The sequence below is a fragment of the Budorcas taxicolor genome, chromosome 22 (assembly GCF_023091745.1).
Source record: "Budorcas taxicolor isolate Tak-1 chromosome 22, Takin1.1, whole genome shotgun sequence".
NCBI classification, from domain to species: domain Eukaryota; kingdom Metazoa; phylum Chordata; class Mammalia; order Artiodactyla; family Bovidae; genus Budorcas; species Budorcas taxicolor.
In genome coordinates, this window is record NC_068931.1 from 43,354,857 (window position 1) to 43,381,026 (window position 26,170).

The following is a 26,170-nucleotide window of genomic DNA, read 5'->3' on the forward strand; positions in this document are numbered from 1 at the left end:
TGGGGCTCGGACCTGGGATGGGGCGCGGATGGCCGACAGGTGCCCATAGTCACTGGCGAGGACCCGGAGCGCTCCGTTCCCCCGCGCCTTACTCGGCCGCCACCGGCGGGGCCCGGGCACCCGGCAGAGCGTCCATGCTCCGGTCACCCTAGGCGCTCCCCGGCAGCTCATCGGGCGCGAGCAGCCGGGCGCGCCGGGCGCGCTGGGCGCGGGGAGGGCCAGCGCCACCCGGCCGGCTCCGGAGGACCGGCGCTCTCCGCCTTGTCTCCGCTTATTGCTGTTTATCCAGCAGATCATTCTAAACAATTGTCTTTAAAAAGCAGTTGGCTCCGCGCGTCTTCTTTGCGTTCTCTGAGTTGGGAGCTCGCGGTGGGCACGGGGAGGGAGAAGAAACGCCTACTCTGGTCGGAAAACACCGAGAGACCGGAACGTCTCTTTCAACAGCGAGGAAGAGAGGCCGCCGCAGGGTCTACACACACCTACAGCTGTCTGCCGCCTTTTGTGCAAATTCCTAACCGTGCCTGAGGTCCACGCGAGCGGGCAGGCATGGGGTGTTTGGGCAACAGCAAGACGTCAGAAGACCAGGGCGTCGATGAAAAGGAGCGGCGCGAGGCCAACAAGAAGATCGAGAAGCAGTTGCAAAAGGAGCGGCTGGCTTACAAAGCGACTCACCGCCTACTGCTGCTGGGTAAGGCCGGGGGGTGCGCGGCGGCGCCTGGCCAGAGCCGAGCGCACGGCCCGAGGCTCAGAGAGGGCCGGGCTGCGGGGCCAGCACCCCCGCCGACTGCGAGCGCGCGCCTGAAGACGTCCGCGCGCGGGCAGGACTCTGGTGCGTCTCTGGTGGCGGGAGAGATGGCCACGGTCTCCAGCCCCCAGTCACAGCGTTCTCTCTGTGTATTTTCAGGGGCTGGTGAGTCTGGGAAAAGCACTATCGTCAAGCAAATGAGGATCCTGCACGTCAACGGATTTAATCCAGAGTAAGGAATGACCCATTCCGGGTTTGCTTCCCAGCCGCATGCAAACTTTGTCCCTCCTCTCCCGGCCTCCCCAAACATGTTCTCTCTAAACAGTTAATTTGATCTTTGAGTCAGCCTTTAAGGACAGAAAATATAGACGCGAGTTGTTGAATTTGGCATATTTAAGCAAACCCTTTCTCTGGTGGTGCCTACATCAAAATATTTACTTAACAAAGTGTGATTTAATCGATACTGGAGGTTGATCTGTGTTATTACTATAGCTCTGATCTCACTTAATGTGTCAATATATACTTCTCCCTGTGTCTGCATCTATTTCAATTCAACATATGGATAGATTCAAATAAGATATGTTTGCAGGTGTAGCCCTGTATTTTTTGTAGCAGTAGTCATGACCATTTTACCTTGTTATGTTTAACCTGTGTGGTTGTCTAGAGCTAGAGTCTGTGGTGCGTCCCTTCAAATTTATTTAGAGTCCAAACCTGTAAAGGTAGGTATTTTTCTTTCCCAGATTGAAAAAAAAGAAACAACTTTTTGCTATTGTCCTGGGGCTTATGTTGATGTCTAGTGGTACTATGTTAGCCCCACTGCATCTGGGAATCTAAAGTTTCATTCAGCATTCAACCAGCTGTGCAGAAAGTTAATTAATAACCATTCTGTTTTCATACAGAGAGAAGAAACAGAAAATTCTGGACATCCGGAAAAACGTTAAGGATGCTATTGTGGTAAGGATTTTGTTTTGTTTTTGGCCAAGCTGTGCAGCATGAGGGATCTTACTTCCCCTACCAGGGATTGAACCCATGCCTCCTGATTTGGGAGCATTGGCGTCTCAAATACTGGACCACCAGGGAAGTCCCAGGAATTTCCTAAATATTTGTTCTGTGAAAAGGTTGTGTCCTCTGCTCCCTCAAACAGTGTACACAGAAATCACAGACTAGATTATCACACATGGAGCCTAAGTGGTTTATTTATTCATACATTCTTTTCCTTCATTCTGCTGTAGACAATTGTGTCGGCGATGAGTACCATAATTCCCCCCGTTCCACTGGCCAACCCGGAAAACCAGTTTCGATCAGACTATATCAAGAGCATTGCCCCCATCACAGACTTTGAATATTCCCAGGTAAGTAAATCCTTACCAAAGTATTTTAAATGGTACAAGATGGAACAGTTGTTAACCAGGTGGCTTACTGAGAACCAGTGTTAATGTTATTTCATTATTGACTTTCTTCAAAATTCTAGCTCTCTGCCTGGGAAAAGTGCTTCCCTCTATACCAAAATATTAACACGTGTTAAAAATAGTAATAAAGACAATAAGGTTGTAAGAAATGTTTTAATGAGCATGTTGGTGCAGGTGATAATCAGGAAGACAGCATACCTCTAAGAAATACTGGTGGTGCTTTTACCCCTGCGTATTTCTAAATCAACAATTACGCCGTTTCCCAGATAACAGAAGAGTAGAAATTGTATGAGCAGAAGTGCTTTATGGTATGTGATCATATCCTTGGGCGTAAGAGAACAGAACCCAGTTTACTCTTAAGATGGGGGTTCTTCAGCTCAAGTGAGGGGCGCAGGCCAGATGTAGGTCACACCTGGATCACTTCTGAATGTCGACTGTCTCCTGGGAAAATGTAATTCCTTTCATGTCCACAGAATTTTAGGCTGCTTGTTTGATCACTTGGATAGCACTGTTGCTTATGTGAGAGGGTGATGTGAATATGAGTTTTCTCTTGTTTGGTGGACATACGTTTCTTTAAAATACTGTTGTTTGGTTATTTGATGTAGCGTGTTTCAAAGAAGAAAATATTTCTTCAGTTTCTCATAAAATCAGTTTTTTTTAGTTGTGCCAGAAGAGTGTATGTGGGTGTACCCCCCCAAAAAAAACAGTATTTCAAAGTTCCCGCTGCCTGGCATGGTGGCCTTGAGATGTTTTTCGTTCTAGCACTCTCTTTTCCAAGGAAAGCTGACATGGGAGGCTCTGTGTAAGACAGATGGGCCCACGTGCATCCCCATCCCCGCCCCCTTCAGTAGAACACAGTTGCCCCATAGGCTCTGTGTCCAGATGGCGGATAAGAATTACTTTTGAAAGCTTTTTACTGCATCCTCTAACATGACGTTTGTTTCTGATAAGCATTCCAACATAGCCAATGAAACCCCTAGAATTTCTAAGAAGACAAAGGTAGTGATGGCAAACCACCTAGAAAAAGTGACTGTGGCGTCTGGCAAGGCAGGCACACTGTTGTTTACTTAACTGTGTCTTTAACTGGATGTCATGGAGGGGAGGTCTTAAGGAAATGATGGGGAACAAAGCTGGGCTTCAGCCTTCTGGAGCCCTGGGTCCTCCTAGCGCACTACGATGGCTTACATACTGGTAAAGTCCCCCAGAACTGCCGGCTCCTAACTGAAATCAGGTGTTCTCAATCCTCTTCAGATTTACATATTTATAGCTATGCATTTGAGTTCTAAATTTTGTCCTGCATGCTCATCTAAAAGTAATCATGAAACACCTTCTGTGTGGTTCTGATGAAGGGAGACGTTATTCTCAGCATATAATGAGAAATTAACATCAAGATGGATTGATCTGTCATATTTTCTTCTGCTTATGACGAACACACACGTGACAAGGCCGCCCAGATTCCATCTGAAATCCAAAAACAGTAACACCCACGTGGGTTACTAAGGAACCCAAAGCACCTAATTTGCAAATGTATTTTTGAGCTATAGAACAATTTTTAATAATAATAAAAAAAACTCGAGAAACCATTTGCACTGAAGACATATATTTTCATATAGCTATGTTGAAGCCATTGTGAAATGATGGTCATAATTAACTGTCATTAAAAGAAAAGAGCATTGGGAACCAGCTAATGCAGATAGAATTGTAATGCTTTTCCAGAAGCAAAACTTTTTTTTTTTTTTGGTAGTTTTCAAGCCTACATTCTGTTGTCATACTGGGTCTCTGTGTCAAATAAGATTATGTTTACAATTCAGCCAGCACTTACATAAAAAAGGAAACCAGTGTCTAATAACTTTCTTCCTGAAAATTCTGTTTTATTTTAATGTGCATACAGCGTTCAGTAATGTTTATTCTATAGTGCTCTGAAATATTCATCATTTATACTATTAGATTGAATAGTTCTTGAATTTATGTTTTGATGAGCCTCATAAGGGTGATGTTAAGGCAAATGTCTGACATATACTAATAACACTTGGTTCATTTGAAGACAATTAACTCTTGTTTAAAGAACATATCCATTTTAAAAACCTTAACAGTAGAGCTAAATCAAATATTTTAATAGTAAACATAACACGGATTTACTAAATCTAGTACTTTCAGATTAAATCCTTGAGAAAATTTTTCTGTATCACAGTCCAGTTCCTTGAGGGTCTTAAGTTTGTTTCCCTATAGATCTAGAATAATTTCTGAACCAAATATTTCCTATCATTAAAAATTAATTTCAGAGTTATTTAATTTAAGAAGGAAAAATTAGAAGAAAGTTGGAGTTTCTTGTTCATTATTAAGAATTTGAGATTCTGCATCAGGTTGCTGTTTATAATGAAAAGTCTAGAGTATCTCAGAGGGTCCTGAGAATTTCCTCTAAGAATGTCACGCCTGGGTTTACTCTTCACCTTAGACTCCTGAGTGAATCTCGGTTGAACCCTTGTTCAGTCGTGGCCAACTCTTTGCGACCCTATGAATGGCCCTAATGTTGTAACAGGAAGAGGAGTGAGGCTGGCTAGTGGCCTGCCCAGCAGAGGGTGCCTGGGGAGGTCAGGGCGAGTGCTGGAGTCTCTCAGGCCTGGTCTGTCCCCACCTGGGAGAGATTGGAACCTCTGAGAGGGAAGACCTGAGTGTTGCATCACTATCGCTCTGGCTGTGAGTGGAACAGGTTCTAGGAAGGGAGAGGTGAAGTGGGGGGGACCATCTCGGAGGCACCTGGAACAGTCCAGATGGAGACACCAGGCAGTCTGGAATGGACAGCTCACTGGCCACTGCCTGTTCACAGTGCTTGCTCAGGAGCACGCGTCCACATGGCCTCAACATCTTCACTGGCTGACGCGCTGTCTGTGCACCTAGCCAGTCTGCACAGGAAGTGGTAGGAGACACACAGGCCAGGCGGTGGGCATGACAGAACATGCACTATTTGATCACTTACAAAGTAGAACAATACTGCAATTGCTCCACCAAAACTCTCAGCACAATACCAGACAATTAGTGTGCTAAGATGCTTAGTCGTGTCTGACTCTTTGCAACCCCGTGGACTGTAGTCCGCCAGGCTCCTCTGTCCATGGGATTCTCCAAGCAAGAATACTGGAGTGGGTTGCCATGCCCTTCTTTAGGGGATCTTCCCGACCCAGGGATCAAACCTGCATCTCTTCTGACTCCTGCATTGGCAGACAGGTTCTTTACCTCTAGTTCTACCTGGGAATCCCATAGACAATCAATGATGAATTAAACTGGAGTATTAATTGGTTTGTTTGGTATTTTCTTCCCAAAATGTGGGTATTGTATTAGCTCCCTTAAAGGTGTGTTTTGCTAGCATTTCTAAGGGCCGGTGGATAAGTGAGACTTAGTGTGCAATCTGAGAGCAGTCAGGTCAGTCAGGGCTCTGTCGTCATCACCCGTCTCCTAAGTGGATGTTTATCACAAGGCCTCCTCCAGAGGACCTTCCCGACCCAGGGATTCAACCTGAGTCTCCTGCATTGCAGGCAGATGCTTTACAATCTGAGCCACCAGGGAAGCCCTGGGCAGAGTCAAAAATACTATATTCTTCAAAAAATATTTTGATCTGGGATAAATTTATAGTTTATAGTAAAAATGTAAGGAAAAACAAAAATAGGATGTTAAAATATATGAGTCTATCAGAAAAAATTTTCTCTTCCTTGGTTTTCATCTTGTTTTGGCGGTGTCAGTCTGCTGGCTTGATACCATGAAAAAAAGGCCTCAGCTCCCGAAGGCTTCAGGCCATGTCCTGAATCCAGTGATCACAACGTCTGTGTTATCCTCCCAGCCCTCGTCGGGGATGGGAGCTCAGAGGAGGCGGTTGACTGCTCCAGAGTTAGAGTTCAGGACTGGAGCCCAGTGGCCTGACTCCAAAGCCTGCCATATGGCCTTCCTGGGCTCCAGAATTACTGGTCCAACCCCATCGCCGGGTCAGCCTGGTTCCAGCTGTGGGCGGAGAGGTGTAGTCAGGCCGGGTGCAGCCCCTTGAAACAGTCTGGCAAGAGGAAGTTTCCCAGAAGAGCAGGGTGGTCTCTGGAGTCACTGTGGTCAACCTCCAGCATGCCGGAGATAGTCAGCTCTGGAGGCCACTCCTTTCTCTTAGGAGCAAAAATGCAAGTGATTGAAAATGAAACTTTGGGAATTACTAGGTCATTCACCCATTCAAGTAGAATTTCCCAGAGGCCTCTTAGGTGAAGGGTAGGGTGGCCTGGAAACAGGAACATCCCAGTGACCAGGATGCAAATCTGCCCCAAAGAACAGTTTATCCATCAGACTCTTGCTGCAAGTTGGCCACTTTCATGGGACATTCTTGCAGCTTTGTTCGTCCCATTGCATCATATTTGCTGACATTTACCTGTGCAGTCAATTAATTAATCAAGATGAAAAATACCAGCGAGGGATTATTTTTCCACTCCCTTGAAGAAGTGTTATGCAGCTTCTTGAACTGGTCAAAGACACCTCTAATGGCCTGTTGTTGTTGAACTAAATAGGCCATTAGAATGTGGACATCACCCCATTAGGGCCTCTTTTCAGCTTTTGGTTTATACTCTTCCCCAGGGTCTCAGATAGCCTGTGTTACATTGCTTGGATGTAGTATAAAAATATCTCTGTGGTAAGTTTCTATTTAAAATTTTTGTAGCTTCTTTTCGTACTGTGATATCTGGCATTACTCTGTCCAGTCCCTTAAGTAGAGGCATTCTTGTGTTGTCACGTCTGTGCGCTTCTCTCCAGGCATTTATCCTTATGGGCTATTAGGATGTGTTTGAATCCTATTACACAAGGCCATCTTTCAGAGAAAATGTATAAAAAGTTTTTATTATGTCCCTGATAGTTTAGAAAGGATACTTTTTTTGTCAAATTTAAGATGTGCTAACTCTGGGACTTTAAATATTTTAAGGTCTTCAAAAAAAAATTCAGTGCTGTGGGAACCTCTTTGGCCCTTGAAAATAATATAGTGCAGCCATAAACAGAAGGATGGGGCCTCTCTCCAAACAGTTTTTAGGATTATTCCAGCCAGCCCCAGTGAATTGGGGTGCAGCAGAATGAACCCAGATCTGATGGACTCAAGCCAGTTCTTGGCCAGACACAGCCTTTTAGCCGACTTGCTTTTGAATTTTCCCATCTATGAAATGGGGACAGTAGTATCAGCCTCATGGCATTACTTGAGAATGAGTCGCATCCGTTGAGAAAGCTTGAGAATTTAAAGACCGGAAGAGTCAAGAAACATTATGGTTATTACTGTTGATCAAGTACAAATGTGAGAACCAGAAAGGAACTTTAGTTACAATAAAAATGTGCTGGAAATCCAATTTGATGTATATATTTTTGCCAACCCTCCCTCCTGGCCCAGAAGACGCGGGTCACCCCCAGGCCTAAGCAACTGATGACAGGTATTACTCCCAAGTGTCTTTCCTTTTAATCAGCTCAGAGCCCGGGACCACAGGATTAATATTCTACAAGTTCCATTTTATTTTTTTATACTTTTATTTATTTATTCATTTGGCTCCTCCTGGTCTTAGCCGTGGCATGTGGGATCTAGTTCCCTGACCAGGGATCAAACCCAGGCCCCCTGCATTTAGAGCTCAAAGTCCCAGACACGTCTGGACCACCAGGAAAGTCCCCTACAAGTTCTATTTTAAATATCAACCAGTGAATGACTAAAACTTCTCAGGGCTCTTTATAGTTGCTTCAAATTAAGATTTACGCGTAGGGAAAATATGTTTTCTTTCTCATTATCAACATTTCCTCTTATAGGCATCTTTTCAACATCACATCCATGTCCACTGCAGATAAAGCGTCTCTTGACCTGTGCGTAAGAAACTGGACTCAGAAATGCCTAACCGTTGAGAGCAGCTCTGAGCAGCTCTGAAGGGTCCTTTGCATCACCCAAGCCAGGGAGACCAACCCAGGGCTGAGGGAGCCTTATCACTCTACACCTTTAAAGTGTGGAATTTCTGAAACTGCCATGTGTCTTATAATAGATACGCACATTTAATGTGACAGCATTCTCCTCCCATACACCCCCTCACCCCCCAGAATCTATTATTAAAACTGTAGTACATCCAGAGTGGAAGAAATACAGCATTTTGTGGGAAAGTAAACATCATATTGCTTCAAAAAAAAAGAAAAGAACCATTGTAGACATGTTCTTGGCTAATTGCATTATTCTTAAAAAAAAATCATTTTGCATAATGAACAAATTACTAAGTTCTTTGAAGATAAACCTTGTCCTTATATACCACCAAGGACTGAAAAGATGTATTTGATAATAACAGGAAGGAGATTCTGAGCTGCACACAATAGACTCGTCCAAGTACCAGATCTTTTTTTCTTCGTGCTGCCATTTTTGAGGAACACCTAGGAGATTTCTGGATACTGCCAGAGGGGCAGAGATTACAATGGATTTCAAGATTATTTGTTTTAATTAATAAAATTAGTGTTGTCGTTAGGAACGTGTAACAGCAAACACAGTGGCCCAGTTAGAACCGAAGGCTGAAACAGCCCAAATGCCCATCCGTAGAACATGGACTCAGACCCTGTGGGGACCTGTGAGAGACGTGTGCAGCATCAGTGGACTCCACGCGCACCTCGACATGGGTGGGTTTCCGTGTGTTGATGCTGAACCAACTGAAATGATGGAAGTTTATGTAAAGAACAACACCGTTCTATGACTTTCAGAAACAAGCAGAAGTAAGGACTGTGCTGTTTCAGCACACATACTGGGTTGGCCAAAAAGTTTGTTTGGGTTTTATGGAAAAACCCAAACAAACTTTTTGACCAACCCAATACATTTGTGATAATTTCTGTAAAAGAGAAGAGAATGAGCATTGCAGTGTTCGGGGCAACAGAAAGGAAGCAGGAGAGACATGTGGAATGTTCTGGTGTGGGGGACAGAGGGGTCCAATGTTTTCACTGTGTTATAGACAAACACATAACAAAGCAAAGCAAAAGAGGACTCTGTGAGGACCAGTGATGACCTGTGTCACCCTCCAGTTCTGGCCACCTTTGGTCCACAGTAAAGAGAATTTGGAGTTTTCTAATTTCAGTTCAGTTCAGTTCAGTCGCTCAGTCAGGTCCTACTCTTTGCAACCCCATGGACTGCAGCACACCAGGCTTCCCTGTCCATCAACAACTCCCAGAGCTTGCTCAAACTCATGTCCATCGAGTTGGAGATGCCATCTAAACATCTCATCCTCTGTTTTCCCCTTCTCCTCCTGCATTCAATCTTTCCCAGCATTGGGTTCTTTTCCAGTGAGTCAGTTCTTCGAATCAGGTGGCCAAAGTCTTGGAGTTTCGGCTTCAGCATCAGTCCTTCCAATGAATATTCAGGACTGATTTCCTTTAGGATGGACTGGTTTGATCTTACAGCCCAAGGGACTCTCAGAGTCTTCTCCAACACCACAGTTCAAAAGCATCAATTCTTTGGTGCTCAGCTTTCTTTATAGTCCAATTCTCACATCCCTACATGACTACTGGAAAAACCATAGCTTTGATTGGACGGACCTTTGTTGGCAAAATAATGTCTCTGCTTTTTAATATGCTATCTAGGTTGGTCATAGCTTTTTTTCCAAGGAGCAAGCATATTTATAATTAGAAGATAATCAATTTTCTAATTTATTAGCCTGTATTCTTTGTGCCCTGCTCCCTCTCAGAGGGAAGTTTACGAGATTATCTCAAAGGGGTCATGTGAGCAAAATGCCTGATAAAGAAAATCCTGAACCTTGAGGATTTTACTGGGACTTGCATTTCTTGTGATAGAGGACGATGCTGTGAGATTCACTGGCACGACGTGGTCTGCTGATTTCAGAGTGGCTGCGTCACCATGTGAGACCACGGCCAGCCCTATCTCAGTCAGCACGTCCTCCACGCCACACTGACCACACACTGGAAGTAAAGGTGTAATAAGAGCCACAGATGCAACCCACATGTGTAATTTTACCCCCAAGTAGCCACGTTTTTACAAAATGAAAAGAAACAAGTGAAGTTTAACAATATATTTTACTTAACGTGATTTACCCCACGTATTCCTGTAACATACGATCTCCAGAAGCTATTTATGAGATATTTTATCATCTTTTTTCTTAGCCTTCAAAATCTGTTGTGCACTGCACATGTCCAGATATCTCAAGCTGAGGAAGCCACATGCCAGGTGCCCAAGGACCCCATCACCGTGGGGGCCGCAGCAGACAGTTGGGGCTGGACCAGAGGCTGGGGCAGAGAAAACAGAGGTTTCTTCTCTGCCAGCCTGCACGGTGGTGCTGTGGCAGGTGCAGGCCACTGGCTGTTCACTGGGCCTCCCCAAGCCCACGCTGCAACCCTGATGTCCACGTGGCTCTCAGAGGCCAGGCTGGTGGGGAGGGACAGCCCCTGAGGAGGGGGCCTGGCCTGGCCCTGGCAGTGTGTGTCCTCCTTGACGTGCAGGCACCGCCCTGTCCACCCTCCCAGTGCTGACCAGAGCTGCTTCTCTTATAGAGCCTCCTCGGCCGCACTTCTCTGTCTGCAAGATGGGCAGTGGGGGACATGTCCACCGCTTGGCATGGCCCTGACCATCTCCCAGCCTCTCTGTCTCCCATGTTGTCCACCGTCGCCTGTCTCAGAGACAGTCAGCCACAGTGGCCCTTGCCCATGTCTGTAGGTGGATTGCCAGCGGCCAGGCCTGGTTTACCTGTGAGACCTGCCTTTTGACACCTGTTGTGATGGAAAGTGCTGCACGCCCCACGCTGTTGTGTGTACGCGTGTCCTTCTGGACACCGCTGCCAAGGAGGAGCCACGCCGTCTGGATCGCTTGAGCAGAGACAGATTGTGCGACTTTGTTCTTTTCAGTGTCACTTATGCATGCGCTTTTTTAGGGCATTGAGTAATTCACTGAAAACATACAAATTAGCATTGTACTTGTGAGCCACAAAATTGGCTCTGGTTTGTGTGTGTTTAGAAAAGGCTGTGTTATGAATCTGAATAGGATACATGGTTGGGGGGGATTCCTTTTCAGCTCAGTGGGGAGAAAAGCCAGTTCCCAGTTCCTGAGCCTTAAAGGAACTCACTGTGCTGTTCAGTTGGATTGTGAGAGTGAGCAGGGCTGGGTGTCTGTCCAGGAGGGAGTCAGAGACGTGGGAGAAAGTGAGTGACTCACAGTGTGCAGAGAATTCGAGTGTGGAAGCAGGGGATGAGCAAGAAGCATTACTCAGTCGCTACTATTTAAAACTGGGGCCCAGAAGACAGTAAGCACATGGTGTTTGCAGAGAGAAAGTTCCAGATATTGTACCATCGTTAGTCTCTCCAGAGTCTGAAATTGCTGTAATTCATACTTTCTGTCTGTCCCGTGCTTAGTTATTGTCTCTTATCAGCCATTTGAAAGGAGATCTTTCTTTCCCAGCTTTAGTTCACCAAAGGCTTCCAGATCATTCTTTTTGCCCCAGTGGGATTTGGAGATCAAGTCTAGAAGGAAAGTGTGTGCTCAGTCGTGTCTGACTCTGTGATCCCATCAACTGTAGCCACCAGGCTCCTCTGTCCATGGGATTCTCCAGGCAAGACTACTGGAGTGGGGTGCCCTTCTCTTCTCCAGGGCATCTTCCCAACCCAGGGATTGAACCAAGGTCTCCTGCATTGCAGGCAGATTCTTTACTGTCTGAGAGGACAGCTTGGGTAGGTAGACCTGGCTTCTTTGGGCTCCCCTGGCTTCATCCCTGGGAAGCTCCTCCCAGGTGCTGGGAGTGGAGGGGGCGGGGAGGAGGCATCCTGGGGCAGGTAGGGGGCTGGGCTGCTCTAGGGCAAATCTGTGTGCCTGGAGCCACCCAACGGGTAGAACATGTGGCAGCGGTACATGTTAGCACTCTGACCATCTGAGGAAACAGGGTGCTGGGCTGTGCTTTGAGGTGCCAGCTTGGGTGCCCAGGTGCTTCCACTCCAGCCCAGCACCAGCCAGTGAGGACTCATGGAGCTCCTTGGTCCCAAGGAGTTCCTCACCCAGACTTTCCAAGGGTTTTCTTTTTCTCTCTCGAGCATACAATTCATCATCTTAGGTAAAAGGAGTCAATTGCATCGTTTCTGTTTTGTCTTGGTTCTCTTGCCACATGTCTTTCTTGAATTGGATCCACGTCATCATATGTAAGGCCATAAGGGGTGGTTCTGACAAAAGACCCGGAGTGAGTCCCCCTCCAGCAAAATATCAGACAGTGTTGGCCCCGAAAGGGTTACAGAGCCTGCTCCTCCGGCTGAGCCCCATGTTGAGCTGTTATTGAATCTTGAAAGATTTCCACCCACCTCCCGCCCACTCTGCTGGCAAGTGAAAGACGTTTGAATTCGTTTCTCAAGGGAGAAAATTATTAAAGTGAAAGAAAATGACTGTTCCCTGTTCTGAAAAGGAGAGGGAAGAGGGGGCTGTGACCCTCCCATGCTGCTCTGTACCTGGGGAGAGCGGGATGGGGTGTCAGGAGCATCCGCCCCGGAAACCAGGCGGAGGAGGCCAGTCCCAGCTGCCTTGCGTGCCTGGTCGGCTCAGAATCCAAGGTCCTGAAACAGAGCAGGGGCTGCATGACTCAGAGACCCCCAATAACTGAAATGCAGGAGGGAGAATGTAGGGGAAGAAAAGGAAACTCAGTTGATGTCTCCACCCCTTGAGCCCTAGAACCGCCAATGGAAATGAATCCGATTTGGGGTCCCATCTGAATGAGAAGTAATGGTACTTTCACACATGACTCAGGATTGTATGGTCCTGATGGTCCTCACACATCTCCATTTAAATCTTTTGTATTTTATGAGCATCATTTTATAATTTGTTAGTTCAGCTCACCTTTTTGTATCCCTTGTACCTTTTTGCAAGCTAATGAAATTATTCAGGCTGTGTTCGTGGAGCCCCAGCTGTGCTTGGGGCATCCGATTAAGGGCTCAGGGAGTGGAGTTGAGATTTCTAAAATAATCCCTGTTCTCAGGTTCATGGTCTAGAAAGTAGAAAGATGAGACCAGCACACATGAAAAGCTGCAGATCAAGAGATCCTAGGATTTCACCAAATCCCAGTCTAAAATTGTCTCTGTGTGCATGCTAAGCCGCTTCAGTCATGTCCAACTTTTTGCAACCCCATAGACTGTAGCTCCCCAGGCTCCTCTGTCGATGGAATTCTCCAGGCAAGAATACTGAAGTGGGTAGCTATTCCCTTCTCCAGGGGATCCTCCCGACCCAGGGATTGAAGTCGAGTCTCCTGCATTGCAGGCAGATCCTTTACCATCGTCTGAACCACCAGGGAAGCCCAAGTATGAATGTGCTTATATATATAGAAGACCTCAGCGTCATTGGGCAGCTTCATTAACTAACAAACCCTCAACCTGAATGGGTGGTTTCCTGTGTTGGTGATGACGTGCCGCAGTCAGTTTTTATGTGGTGACGTTCTTGTGTGTACTTGGCAAGCTCAGTGGGCTCATGGGCCCATGCACAGGGCCAGCTCTTCAACAGGAAAGATGGAGAAGGTGGTTGGGGCCCCTGGTCCCACTGTCTTCCACAGACTTCCCTTTTTATCTCCTGCTGCCCCAGTAAATAACTCTGGTCAAACCCTGAGCCGACCCCATAATCAAGCCTTCGAGCTCTGAAGCAGCCTGAGAACTTGGCGGCCCCGAGGTCTAGGCATTATTCCCAGATCGGCATCTCAGGATCATCTAGGGAGCTTTTAAAGCAAGATCCCTCTGCCTGCCCTCAGAGACTTTGAGTAGGAACTCTCCGGGGAAGGTCCGAGGAATCTGTGTGTTTGAAAAGCTCCCTGAGGTTTCCGCTGAGCCCTCAGGTAGAGATGGGCTCCTGTGTGGTTCTCAGCCCCGGGTGGGCCCAGCTGCGACAGTGGACTTGCAGTGCCTCCTAATCTCAGGGTATGGGGGCTGCTGGGCATAAATGTAGCTATACTTCACCATCACAGTGATAACTGCACTTTCCTGTAGGTATTTTTACATTTACAATTCAGGATAGGTCTTAATTCATTAAAAGTCAGCAACAGCATTTTTGCTTGAAGACAGAATGTGTGATAAATATGAAGGATTGGTCATCATGAGGGCTTGACGCCTCTTCCATTAGGACACCTGCATCCCCTTGAGTGGGTGGTCCAGCCCCGGGCAGGGTGACCTGAGCCTCCTCGGCCTGTCCTTCTGCTTCCACCCCTACCAGACCTATGGGGACACAAGTGGATTGCCCATCAAGGCTTCCCTGGTGGCTCAGTGGTCAAGAATCTGCCTGTGGTGCGGGAGACCCAGTTTTGATTCCTGAGTCAGGAAGATCCTCTGATGCAGGGAATGGCTACCCATTCCAGTATTCTTTCTTGGGAAATCCCATGGACACAGGAGGTTGGTGGGCTACAGTCTGTGAGGTTGCAAAGAGTCAAGACACAACTGAGTGCCTAACACTTTTATTTTTCACTTTCAACTTGAATGGAAAATAAGTAAGAAAGATAGAAGAAGTCAGGTCACTGATGCGAACATGAGAAGAAAATTCTAGGAAAACAAGTTCAAGGGTTCAGTTTACTAGAGATGGAAAAGGGCCCAGGAAAGGTGTTCTTTTCTAAAATATAGTGAGATGCCACATATGTTCAAGGTCAAAAAGTTAAAGTGGGGAATGGTTTCTAATGGTGTGACTAGAATCACTGAGTGGAGTGTGAGATCGGGGCGGTGGGGGAGGTTCACCCTGGGCCCTCACCCCACCCTCTGCCTGGGACGGGAGAGGCCTCCAGGACAGTTGTCATGGCTCTGATTCCCGCTGTGACATCACTGAGTCCCGGGAGGGGGATGTTTACCAGCTGGATTTTCTGCATCCTCGTGCAGATGCTTTAGGATTCCTGACTCTGGGTGAATCCTCCCTCTACGGCAGGGCAGGGGGCGGGGCCTTTGGGGGTGAATCCTCAACTCTATGTGGGGGGGGGGGGTCATGTGAGGGTGGGTGAGCCTGTTTGGCCTTGATCTATGAGACCCCTGGGCATTTATTATCATGTCCAACTCTGTGGTTTGAAGCCTGTTCGTTTTTCTATCAAAACTGTTTCAGTGCTTTGTCAAAGGAAGGAAAGGACCACTCAGGATGCACAGAGCAAGGTGCCCTGAGGGAAAGGGTGCTGTGTCCCTTTAGTGCTGGGAAGGGCAGCTCAGGGTCAGAGGCTGGCTGGACTCAGTAGCCATGCCTGGGACCCTAACAAGGGTTTCCAGGAGAGCGAACAGGGCCAGCAAGGTGTTTTTCTGTAGCCATAGCAGAGCCTTAGACACCCAGGCGGGAGGGGGTCCCAGAGGAGCCATAAGGGACCCAAAGTGCCTTCCCAGCAGAAGGCTGATTATCAAGAGATCACGCTTGTTTGTTTGAAACAAATGAGCTGATTTTTCTCCTGGGTGTTTTTCTTGGTAAAACATTTTAACAGCTTTCAGAAAAAAAAAAGAAATCAGAAGCCTATAACCAACACCACACAGTCTAAATAAGGTGCTGCCCCTGTACTGTATCCCCTCCCCCATGTAATACCCCTACCCATGTAATATCCCCTCCCTCATGTAGTATCCCCCTCCCCCATGCAAGGAAATCAGCGACTAGATTTTCTTGTGGGGGGCTGATGGCGATACATGGACGCATGTATAGAGCACATGACCCACTTAGATAAGATGCCATCGTTAGAGAGCAGCCAGGTTAGCTTGCAGGTGCCACCAAGACTTGGTGGCTCCCTGGTTTTGGGTCTCCCACCCAGTTAGTGAAGCCACCCTGTTCTAGGCTCCTGACTTACCACCTTCATCGTGCAGGTCCTACACGTTCTTTGAGTTTAATTCCACCTCCTTTGGAGACTTCTCCAGTCTGCTCTGAAATGGATAATCTCTCCCTTTTCTGAACTCCTGCAGCTTTCACTTCCCTGTGGCTCTAGCTTCGGTCACTGTATTATACCCAGGACTTACTGCCCTTCATTGTTACCTAGTTATTCGGTGTCTGAGTCATTTTGGGTTAACTTCTTGGGACCAGGAGTCATGACTCATTCTGATGGTCCCTGTCCTCAGCTCCTCGCTGGGTCCTGGGGATATAATCCATATAGTTTCAAGCTCCTTGAGGACAAGGCCACCTCCACACTCACCGCGGTCTCCTAGCCCCCAACACAGAACCTGGCACAGAAATGGAACTCAGTAAATATTTGGTGAATGCTTGGTTGATTGTTGGCCCTCAGGAAATACTTTGGCTGGGATGACAGATTTTGAGGGAGAAGGTCATCCTTGTTTTACGATATCTTTGACAGGCTATTATCACAGTGAACATTCCATGCAAGATTCTTGAGGGTTCATTTGTGGGAGAATGAATGTGAAAGTCGCTCAGTCATGTTCAACTCTTTGCAATCCCATGGACTGTAGCCTGCCAAGCTCTTCCATCCATGGGATTTTCCACACAAGAATACTGTGGGTTGCCATTTCCTTCTCTGTGGGAGAGAGAACAGGACAAAAATTTTTAATATGACTTAGTAAGGACTTGTTATAGTATTGAAATATGTCATTTTCCAACAAAAATTCATGTGAATTTGAGAAATAACCTAGGTTGAACTAACCCTACAATATGCATAACCTCACACCACACACAGAAGTTAACGCAAAATGGACCAATGGCCTAAATCTAAGAGTTAAAACCATCAAATGCTTAGAAGAAAATATAGGCATACATCTTCATGACTTTGGATATGATAGTGATTTCTTAGATGTGACACCAGAAACTCAAGCAACAAAAGAAAAACACATTGGACTTGATCAAAATTTTAAATGTTTATGGGACTCCCCTGGTGGTCCAGTGGTTAAGACTCCACGCTTCCGCTGCAGGGGATGCAGGTACAATCCCTGGTGGGGGAACTAAAATCCCATGTGCTGCAAGGTGTGGCCAATAAAAGAAGAAAAAACAGGGAAACAATGGAAACAGTGACAGGTTTTATTTTCTTGGGCCCCAAATCACTGAGGACAGTGACTGCAGCCACAAAATTAAAAGATGCTTGCTCTTTGGAAGAAAGGCTATGACAAACCTAGACAGCATATTAAAAAGAGACATCACTTTACCAACAAAAGTCCATGGAGTCAAAGCTATGGTTTTTCCAGTAGTCGTGTACGGATGTGAGAGTTGGACCATGAAGAAGGCTGAGTGCTAAAGAATTGATGCTTTCAAACTGTAGTATTGGAGAAGACTCTCGAGAACCCCTTGGACTACAAGGAGATCAAATCAGTCAATCCTAAAGGAAATCAGTCCTGAATATTTATTGGAAGGACTGATGTTGAAGCTGAAGCTCCCATACTTTGTCCACCTGATGCAAAGAGCAGCCGGCTCATTGCAAAAGACCCTGATGCCGAAAAAGATTGAGGGCAGGAGGAGAAGGAGACGACAGAGGATAACATGTTTGGATAGTATCACTGACTCAATGGACATGAGTTTGAACAAACTCCAGGAGATGGTGAAGAACAGGGAAGGACAGGGAAGCTGCAATCTGTGGGGTCGCAAGGAGTCAAGCATGACTAAGCGACTGAACAACAACCATCTGTGTTCAGGTTTAAATCAGAATCACTTTCAAGAGCTGGATGAGAGTGAAAACTGTCACACAGGCCTCCACTGCTCAACTCCATTAAGGTTGTTGTTGTCTTTCAGTTGCTAAGGCATGTCCGACTCTCTGTGACCCTATGGATTGCAGCACATCAGGCTCCCTTGTCCTTCACTATCTCCTGGAGTTTGCTCACATTCATGTTCTTTGAGTTGGTGATGCCATCCAACCATCTCATCCTCTGCCACCCACTTCTCCTACCTTCCGTCTTTCCCAGCATCAGGGTCTTCTCCAGCGAGTCAGCTCTTCACATCAGGTGACCAAAGTATTGGAGCTTCAGCATCAATGCTTCCAATGAATAAATGTTTAATATAGCTACTAAGTACTGAGATTAATTAAGCATGATGAATCAAAAGTTCCAGCTCAATAACTCTTGTAAAATGGTTCTAAACGTTTCTCTTGGGAAAGGAGGCCTTCTCCTAGGTATAAACCCAAGAGAGTTAAAAACACACATTTCCACAAATATTTGTACAGGAACGTTCATAGCAGCACTGTTCACAACAGCCAAACAGTGCGGCAACCGAATGTCCATCAAAGGATGAGTGGATGAACACATGTGGTCTGTCCACATGGTGGGATCTTATTTGGTCAAAAGCAGAATGAAGCACTGACCCATGTTGCAGCCTTGAAAACTTGTTAAATTAAACAAGCCTAACAAAAAGCCATATAGCGTATGAAGTCCATTTGTGTGAAATGTCCAGAACAGGCAGGTTGGTGGAGACAGAAGGTGGACTCATGGTTCAGGGGCGGAGGAGGGTGACAATGAGGAGTGAGTGACCGCTCCTGGATACAGGGCTTCTTTGAGGTGATGTGTGTGTGTGCTCAGTTGTGTTCCAGCTCTTTGCAACCCCATGGACTGTAGCCTGCCAGGCTCTTCTCTCCATGGAATTCTCCAGACAAGAATACTGGAGTGGGTTGCCATTTCCTTCTCCAGGGAATCTTCCCAACCCAGGGATCAAACCTGCATCTCTTAAGTCTTCTGCATTGGCAGATGGATTCTTTACCAGTGATGGATGTCTTCTAAAGGTGATCATGGTGATGGGTACACAACTCCACAAATAAACTAAAAACCAGATTTGTACACTGTAAATGGGTCAACTGTATGGTATGTGCATTAAAGGTCAATAAAATGGCTCCATTAAAAATAGAAAGAGGGAAAATACAAAACTCAGAATCAGAGAGTCCCAGAACTGGAAGAAATCTTAAAGATGATCTCTCGCAAATTCACGAGTGCAGAATGTCAAGGTCTCTGGTTCTCTGGACAGTTTTCTTTCCCTTTTGTGTCAGATGCTAGATTCTCAGCTGCTGCAAAATTGCAGAGATCAGCAGCGCCTTTGAGATCTGTTATTTTGTGGAAACATGAGTCCCCTAATCCCTCCAGAAATGCACCAAGGGTGTGTGTTTCCTCATAGCTGTTGTTTCCTCTCGCGGAGGCTGCATGGTCCTACTGAGGACATCCTCAGCCTGTTGTGGGTGCCTGGTACACGTGTCGCTTAGTTAATTACAGAGAGCCCTCTTAGTAACTGGGGATCCTGGGCCCCCGCCCCCAGCCTGCTCCCCATCCTCCTCCCCATCCTCCTCCCCATCCCCTGGCAGTCTGCAGGACAGAAGAGCCTGGAGGGCTACAGTCCATCACGTCGTGAAGAGTTGGACACAACCGAGCGACTGAGCATGCACTCACTGTTCATCTTTGTCTGCTATGGTCCTTTGTATACATGCATTATAAATTGTATTGATATCCACGACCCTGGGGACCCTCGCCAGTGTGGAGACTTGGGAGCTTGGCTCCCAGGCACCTTTTCATGGGGCTGCACATGTTCTCCTAAGAAGGCTCAGCCCTTGTTTCTAGAAAGTGGCTGCAATTCTGTTCAGCCAGCCCCACCCCTCCCCTGCTGTAAGTCAGGAGTCTGGGGCCTTGCAGGGTCTGGGAGCTGGGGTGCAGCTCAGCCCAACAGCACTGCCCTCAGGGCTCCTGTCCCCAGGGCCCATTCTTGCCACCATAGCCAGCCTCATGCCGGTGACCTGGACACCCCCTGCCCCATGTTCAGAACCCTTGCTCCCTCCCCAGCAGCTGGTGATGCCTTGTACTAGTGGGTGTCCTCAAGCCTGCACGGCCTCCTGTTCCCTGCCGTGTGCTCCTGTCGGGGCCTTTTGGCACCTGGCGGCCTAGTCACAATGCTGCCAGATCTGCACCCTTGAGTTCAGGTCCCGTCCTGGTGCCCGGAGCCAAAGACTCCCAAGCCTTCCTCTGGCAGCACTTCACAGGCCAGTCCTCAACCTCGCGCCAAGTCTGTCCTCCCTGTGCCACCCCCGCCTTCTGGTTTTATCTTCCCACCACTCTCTCACCACCCTCTCCTGCCCCACCCCTCACAGGCACATCCTCACCCACTTCCTCCACCTGTCGGCCGCGTGTTCCAGCCGCTGCCCAGGACTGCCCTGTCCCCAGGGAACAGGGTACAGTGGCCAGAGCGAAGGAGCCCTCCCACCCAACCAGGCTGGAACCCAGGCCCTCCGATACTAGAATCCACGATCAAATGTAGTCTTAGGATTCCTTGTTAGACTCCTCTGTTATGTCCTACACTGAAGTTTCCCCGAATACATATGTATCTAATTCTGTGGAAATGCAGCAAACACCCTTTTACAGACGTTCGCTTTAATCTCTTCCCCCAAAGTGGGCCTTCTTCCTCTTTGCCTCTCAGCACGTAAAGCAGACAGGACTCAGAGTGACTAAGAGACCAAGAATAATACCTCCAGGTGTTGCATAATCAAGTTGACACCACAGAGAACTTTGGGGAGACAACTTGACAGAGCCTGTCTGGAAGTAAAGACCAAAGTCGTGATTCTTTGAGTGTCTTACCCCTGATGAAAATACATAATTATTTTATCTCTGTTCCCACACAAATAAGTTTCTCCCATGAGTCTCTTTGGCGTGCTTCAACTGCACGAGAATTAGGATTTTAGAGAGAGAATCTCAAATATAAGAGTGGGAGTATTGCAAACGAGAAAAATCAAAAGCTAAGAAATTAATTTTATGGGAAAGAATACTTTAAGGAAAATTATATTTTCCCATCAAAATGAGGTAGATTTATTTAACTGTACTGTGGGTCATGGGTCTTATTACTAAAACTTTATACGTATCAGTTTTGTGAGACTATAATTTTGAAACAAAAGGTAGAGAGCCCTTAGACAAATCTTATTGGACATTTTTTTTTGTTTGGCTGCATCAGGTCTTAGCTGTGGTTTGCAGGCTCAGTTGCTCTGCAGTATGTGAGATCTGAATTCCTGAACCAGGGGTTGAACCCATGTCCCCTGCTTTGGAAGGAGGATTCTTAACCACTGGACCACCAGGAAGTCCCCAAGTACAGCCTGGCCACTGTGGTTAGCAAAGGCCCCTTTGGCTCAGTCACTCTGCACTTTGGAACCACAGGGAGTTCTGATTCTGTCCCAAACCTTGTGAGTCATGCTTCAGGGAGAAAGGGGCTAAAGCTACATGGGTAATTCTGTGCTCAGCTACACAGGAAGGAAGTGAAAGCCTCTGGAAGTCATACATGAAATTAACAAAGTTGTAGGATACAGGATCAAATATAGAAATTAACTGTATTTCTTTGTACTACCATGAAAAATTCCAAAAATGATTTTTTAAAAAGAATACACCTTCAAAATAACACCAAAAATTTACTTAGGCAAAAAATCTAACAATGTGGAAAGTGTAGTACGCTGAAAACTAGGAAACATTATTGAGAGAAAATAAGACATAAATAAACAGATTTACCATGTTCATGGATAGAAAGTTCATTACTATTAAGATAGCATTCTCCCCAAAGTAGCCTAGAAACACAGTGCAGTTCCAGCCAAGATAGCAGCAGCTTTTCTCTAGAAACTGACAGGCCCATTCTCAGATGTACATGGAAACTCAGAAGACCAAGAATATTTTACTCTCATAAAGAAAATAAAACAGTAATAAGAAGACAAACAACTCAATTTTTAATGGGAAAAATATTTGAACAGATACTTCAAAAATAAGACAAGCAAGTGGGCAACCATCACGTGACAAAGATGTCCACCATCATTGGTCATTGGGGAGATGCAAACTAAAGCCACAGCCAGAGGCCAGCATGCACCCATTAGAATAATTAATTTTTTTTTATACTGACAAAAACCAAGGTTTTGGGGAACTTGAGACTTGGAGGAACTCAAACCCCTAACACATTGCTCTTGACAGTGTAAATGGAATGGCCACTTTGGAAAACAATTTAGCAGTTTTTTTAATGTTAATTGTGCACCTGCCATGTACCCCAGCAGTTCCACTCCAGAGTGTTAACCTGAAAGAGAAGAAAATGGAAGTCCATACAAAGCCTGGTACCCAGATATTCCTGCAGTATTACTCGTAACTGTCAAAACCAGAAATAACCCAGTGTCCCTCCACTGGTGAGTAAATAAACAAAATGTGATCTTATTCATACAATGTAATAAAACTGAGCAGTTTTTTTTAAGCTACTAATAACAAAATGGTTGAATCCCAGAAAACTCAGGCTAAGTGAAAGAAGCCAGACCCGAAAGACTATGTGATTTCACTTACATGAAGTTTCTAGAAAAGGCAAAACTATAGAGACTGAAGTAGATTGTCAGTTGTCTGAGACTGGGGCAGTCATGGGGGAGGTGGCGTGGAGGTGGTAGAGAGGCTCTGAGACTTGGCTTTGTTGGTGGGTGTGTGACTGGATAACTACATGGGTGAATTTTAGGGCATATAAAGTAAACCTCCAAAGGCTGCTAGAAATGATTCTAAGAATAAAGCAGGCCGTCCAAGGTGAGGGGGTCAGGGGAAGGCGAGTATGGTATTTATTGTAAGCGTGGGTTTGCTCTCAGTGGTCTCCACCCACAAGGAGCTGCTACAGGCGGGGAAACAGGAAGCTGGCCCAGCCCACTGAGCTGCTTCCAGATGCAGGCAGACACTTCCTCATCATGGGGCTCAGACAAGTCTGAAGGATCCATGATCCTTCCCTTTTTGTCATCTGTAGAACGGGAGCTGCATCACCTGCATGGCGGGACATTTGAGACTCGAAGTGAGCCCTCAGTCAGGAGACCCTGAGAACCTTGCCTGGGACACACGAGGCCCCAGGAGGGGCCAGGTGACCCCACCTTACATTTGGTTTCTTGCTGTGGTTTTTCGTCCACAGAGGCTGTGTTTCATGCCAGGAAACACACAAGCTTGGGGACCCCTGATTGTTGATAATGCTTTGGGTTTTTTCTGGGTCTTCATTGCAATGCGTGGGCTTTCTCTAGTTATGGAGCATGGGTGCGCAGCATGTGAGATCTTAACTCCCCGACAAGGACTTGAACCTGCATCTCCTGCATTGGAAGGCAGATTCTTAACCACTGAACCATCAGGAAAGTCCCTTTTAGCATGGTTTCTGAATGCTGTTTCTAAATAGAATTTGAAGTATCCTGTATTCACTTATACCTGGGGATGGACAGAGATTATAAATAACCAGGCATGACAGATCCCACTTTCAACTTGACATCTACCAGGTATCTGAAAAGAGAAATGACAGAAGCCTATTAGATCACCCTGCTTTCTGAGGGATAAAACTGAGTAGGTACATTTTAGATGAATCAGACTCAAACTTGAGCTTCAGAAAATTCCATTTGAACGGATACTCACCTGAAATAAACTGCCTGTTTCTAAGGCCCACTTGATGGTGTAATGATCACTGTCCACTCCGTTACCATGGACGGTTCCTTTAATCATTTATTTTGCTTCAATGTGGGCTTCCCTGTGGCTCAGCTGGTAAAGAATCTGCCTGTAATGCAGGAGACCTGGGTTCAACCCCTGGGTTGGGAAGAATTCCCAAAGTCCAGGAAAATTCCATGGATCTATGGGGTCACAAAGAGTCAGACACAACTGAGCAACTTTCACTTTCACTTTTACTTCAACGAGTTCCATAAAGGATTTGGTGCCACTCACAAGGTTATAACACAAATTAATTTAAAAAACAAAGTATGGCAGAAGAGAACTAGGAGCAGGAAAGCAAGTGATGTGAAGCAGACTGAAGTAGGTGCCCAAAGCATAAGGCAGGGTCTACACACAAGCTCAGACCTGTGCCCAGACAGGGTTTCTGAGCTTCTGTGCCATCAACTCAGTGATGTAAGTGAAGAAGAGTCACAGGATACCAGAGGATTAAAAATTAATAATAAAATTGAAACAGCAATTGCCCGAGAGATGCAAAAACTATTCCTGACACTAAAATTAAAGAGGGATCTTTTCCATAAGTCGTCCCGCTAAGTTACTTCAGTCGTGTCCAACTCTGTGCAGCCCCATAGATGGCAGCCCACCAGGCTCCGCTGTCCTTGGGATTCTCCAGGCAAGAACACTGGAGTGGGTTGCCATTTCCTTCTCCAGTGCATGAAAGTGAAAAGTGAAAGTGAAGTCGCTCAGTCATGTCCAACTCCTAGCTATCCCATGGACTGCAGACTACCAGGCTCCTCCGTCCATGGGATTTGCCAGGCGAGAGTACTGGAGTGGGTTGCTATTGCCTTCTCCTAAGTCATCCTAGGAATAACATTTTTCACTCCACCCATCGAAGGTTTCCACCAGACTCAGGAGAAGGAATGGAGTGTGGGAGCAGCCTCACTTGAGACCCGGGTGCCCTCTAGACCCCTGGACCACATTCAGCTCACCAGACAAGAAGTATTTTTGACTTGATTTTTATTTCCAAAATGAAAAAATGTATTTTAAGATTTAGTGTAACCAAACAGTTGTTTTATTGTATTATTTTAGGAGAAAAATCATGCAAGGATTTTTTTTTTACATTTCTTGCTGGCATACATCTATTTCTATTTTAAAGCAGTAATGAAGAATTTAAAAGCAAAAAAAAAAAAAAAAATGTTACTCACCTGAGAATTCCAAGCTAGCTTTGAGTGCACTTTATATCTACACAGAAGTGTGAACAGCAGAACCAGAAGGTAAGTGCTGTGCTAGGAAATGGAGTAGTTGGGTATTTAATATTTTTAGTTTAAATTTTGATTTCAACATCAAGATTATGCTGTAACAATTTAAAGCCTTAATTTAGGTTTAATTTGGTATCATTATCATTTTTATTTTCTATAACACAACTAAAACTTCTTTGAATAAGAGTAACATAAATCTCCATGTATTTCAGTTGCTAAATATGTGTGAAGATCACAAGGTGATTCTCATATTCTGTAATACAGGAAAAATAGGAAGTATGACTTAGTAATTTTCTCTTTATGCTCTCAGTTTCTCTCAACTCCCAGATGTCAAAAACAAGTGACACCTCACTGTGAATCACCCTTTCTTTTTAGACACACACACACAACACTGAAATTATTTTTATTTAGTATTATTCATTTCAGTTGCTAAGGGAGGCATACTAAAGTTATTCCTCATATTTACTTCCCAGTTGTCTTAGCAAATGTAGGAGGATTCTAGCCAGGCTCTGGACAAATGTTTGCTTGCAGCTCAAGAAGCTGTAGTGGTTCATGATGTCACAGAATCATTTCTTTACTGGTTTGTATATGTTTATTTGAGGTGGTGATATTGTGGCTATACCCCTGAAGGAGGGCATGGCAACCTACTCCAGTATTCTTGCCTGGAGAAGCCCATGGACAGAGGAGCCTGGTGGGCTATGGTCCATAGGGTCACAAAGAGTTGGACACAACTGAATCAACATAGCACGCACGCACATTGTGGCTATGATTTCTAAACCTTTATCTTTTAGAAATAATGTTGAAATAAAACAATGGTGTAAGAGAGCGCCTATAAAATAATAGAAGTGGGAGAGAATGCCTGAGATACAGATAAAGAGACTGGCCACACGATGAGTGTGGAATCTGCCCGTGGGTAGTGAGTGCTCGGAGGCAATCTCTCTGCTTCTGCGTGACGTTTTCCCTGATGAAAAGGTAGATAAGTCACAGCCACAGCCACCCTGGAATTTTCCACAAAGGTCTGAGAACTCCTTAAAGAGTAAATGTGGAGACTCCTGGGCACCTGGCCTTGGTCTTGCCTAAGGTCTTGTTCCCCAAGGAGGAAGATGAAGCAGATTGAAGTTGCCCCTGTCTTCTTGGTGTCATCCACGGCGTCTGCTGTAAGGTCATAGCATCTGCTATAAGGTCACAGTGTTTGCTGTAAGGTCACAGCATCCTGGTTCCTACGTCTCTGCTGTCATCAGCATCACCCTAAGAACCATGCATTTTGTTCCTTGGACCGAGCACCCCTCTGTGGCTCTGCCTCCAAGGCTTCTTCTCAGACTATTAAAGAAAAACTTCACTTACATCACTGAGTTGATGGCACAGAAGCTCAGAAACCCTGTCTGGGCATGGGTCCAAGCTTGTGTGTAGACCTTGCCTTATGCTCTGGGCACCTACTTCAGTCTGCTTCATATCACTTGCTT

At 45.9% G+C, this 26,170-nt stretch overlaps 1 protein-coding gene across 1 annotated transcript in view; it reads left to right on the plus strand.

Moving 5' to 3' along the window:
* Positions 1-546: 546 nt before the first annotated feature.
* The window catches only part of GNAL (G protein subunit alpha L), a 44,979-nt gene continuing 19,355 nt past the window's right edge, over positions 547-26,170 (plus strand). Inside the window, exons 1-4 of the mRNA XM_052660327.1 lie at positions 547-688; positions 905-977; positions 1,645-1,699; positions 1,978-2,097. Coding sequence (XP_052516287.1) covers positions 547-688; positions 905-977; positions 1,645-1,699; positions 1,978-2,097 — 390 coding nt within the window. The remainder of the gene's footprint in view (positions 689-904; positions 978-1,644; positions 1,700-1,977; positions 2,098-26,170) is intronic.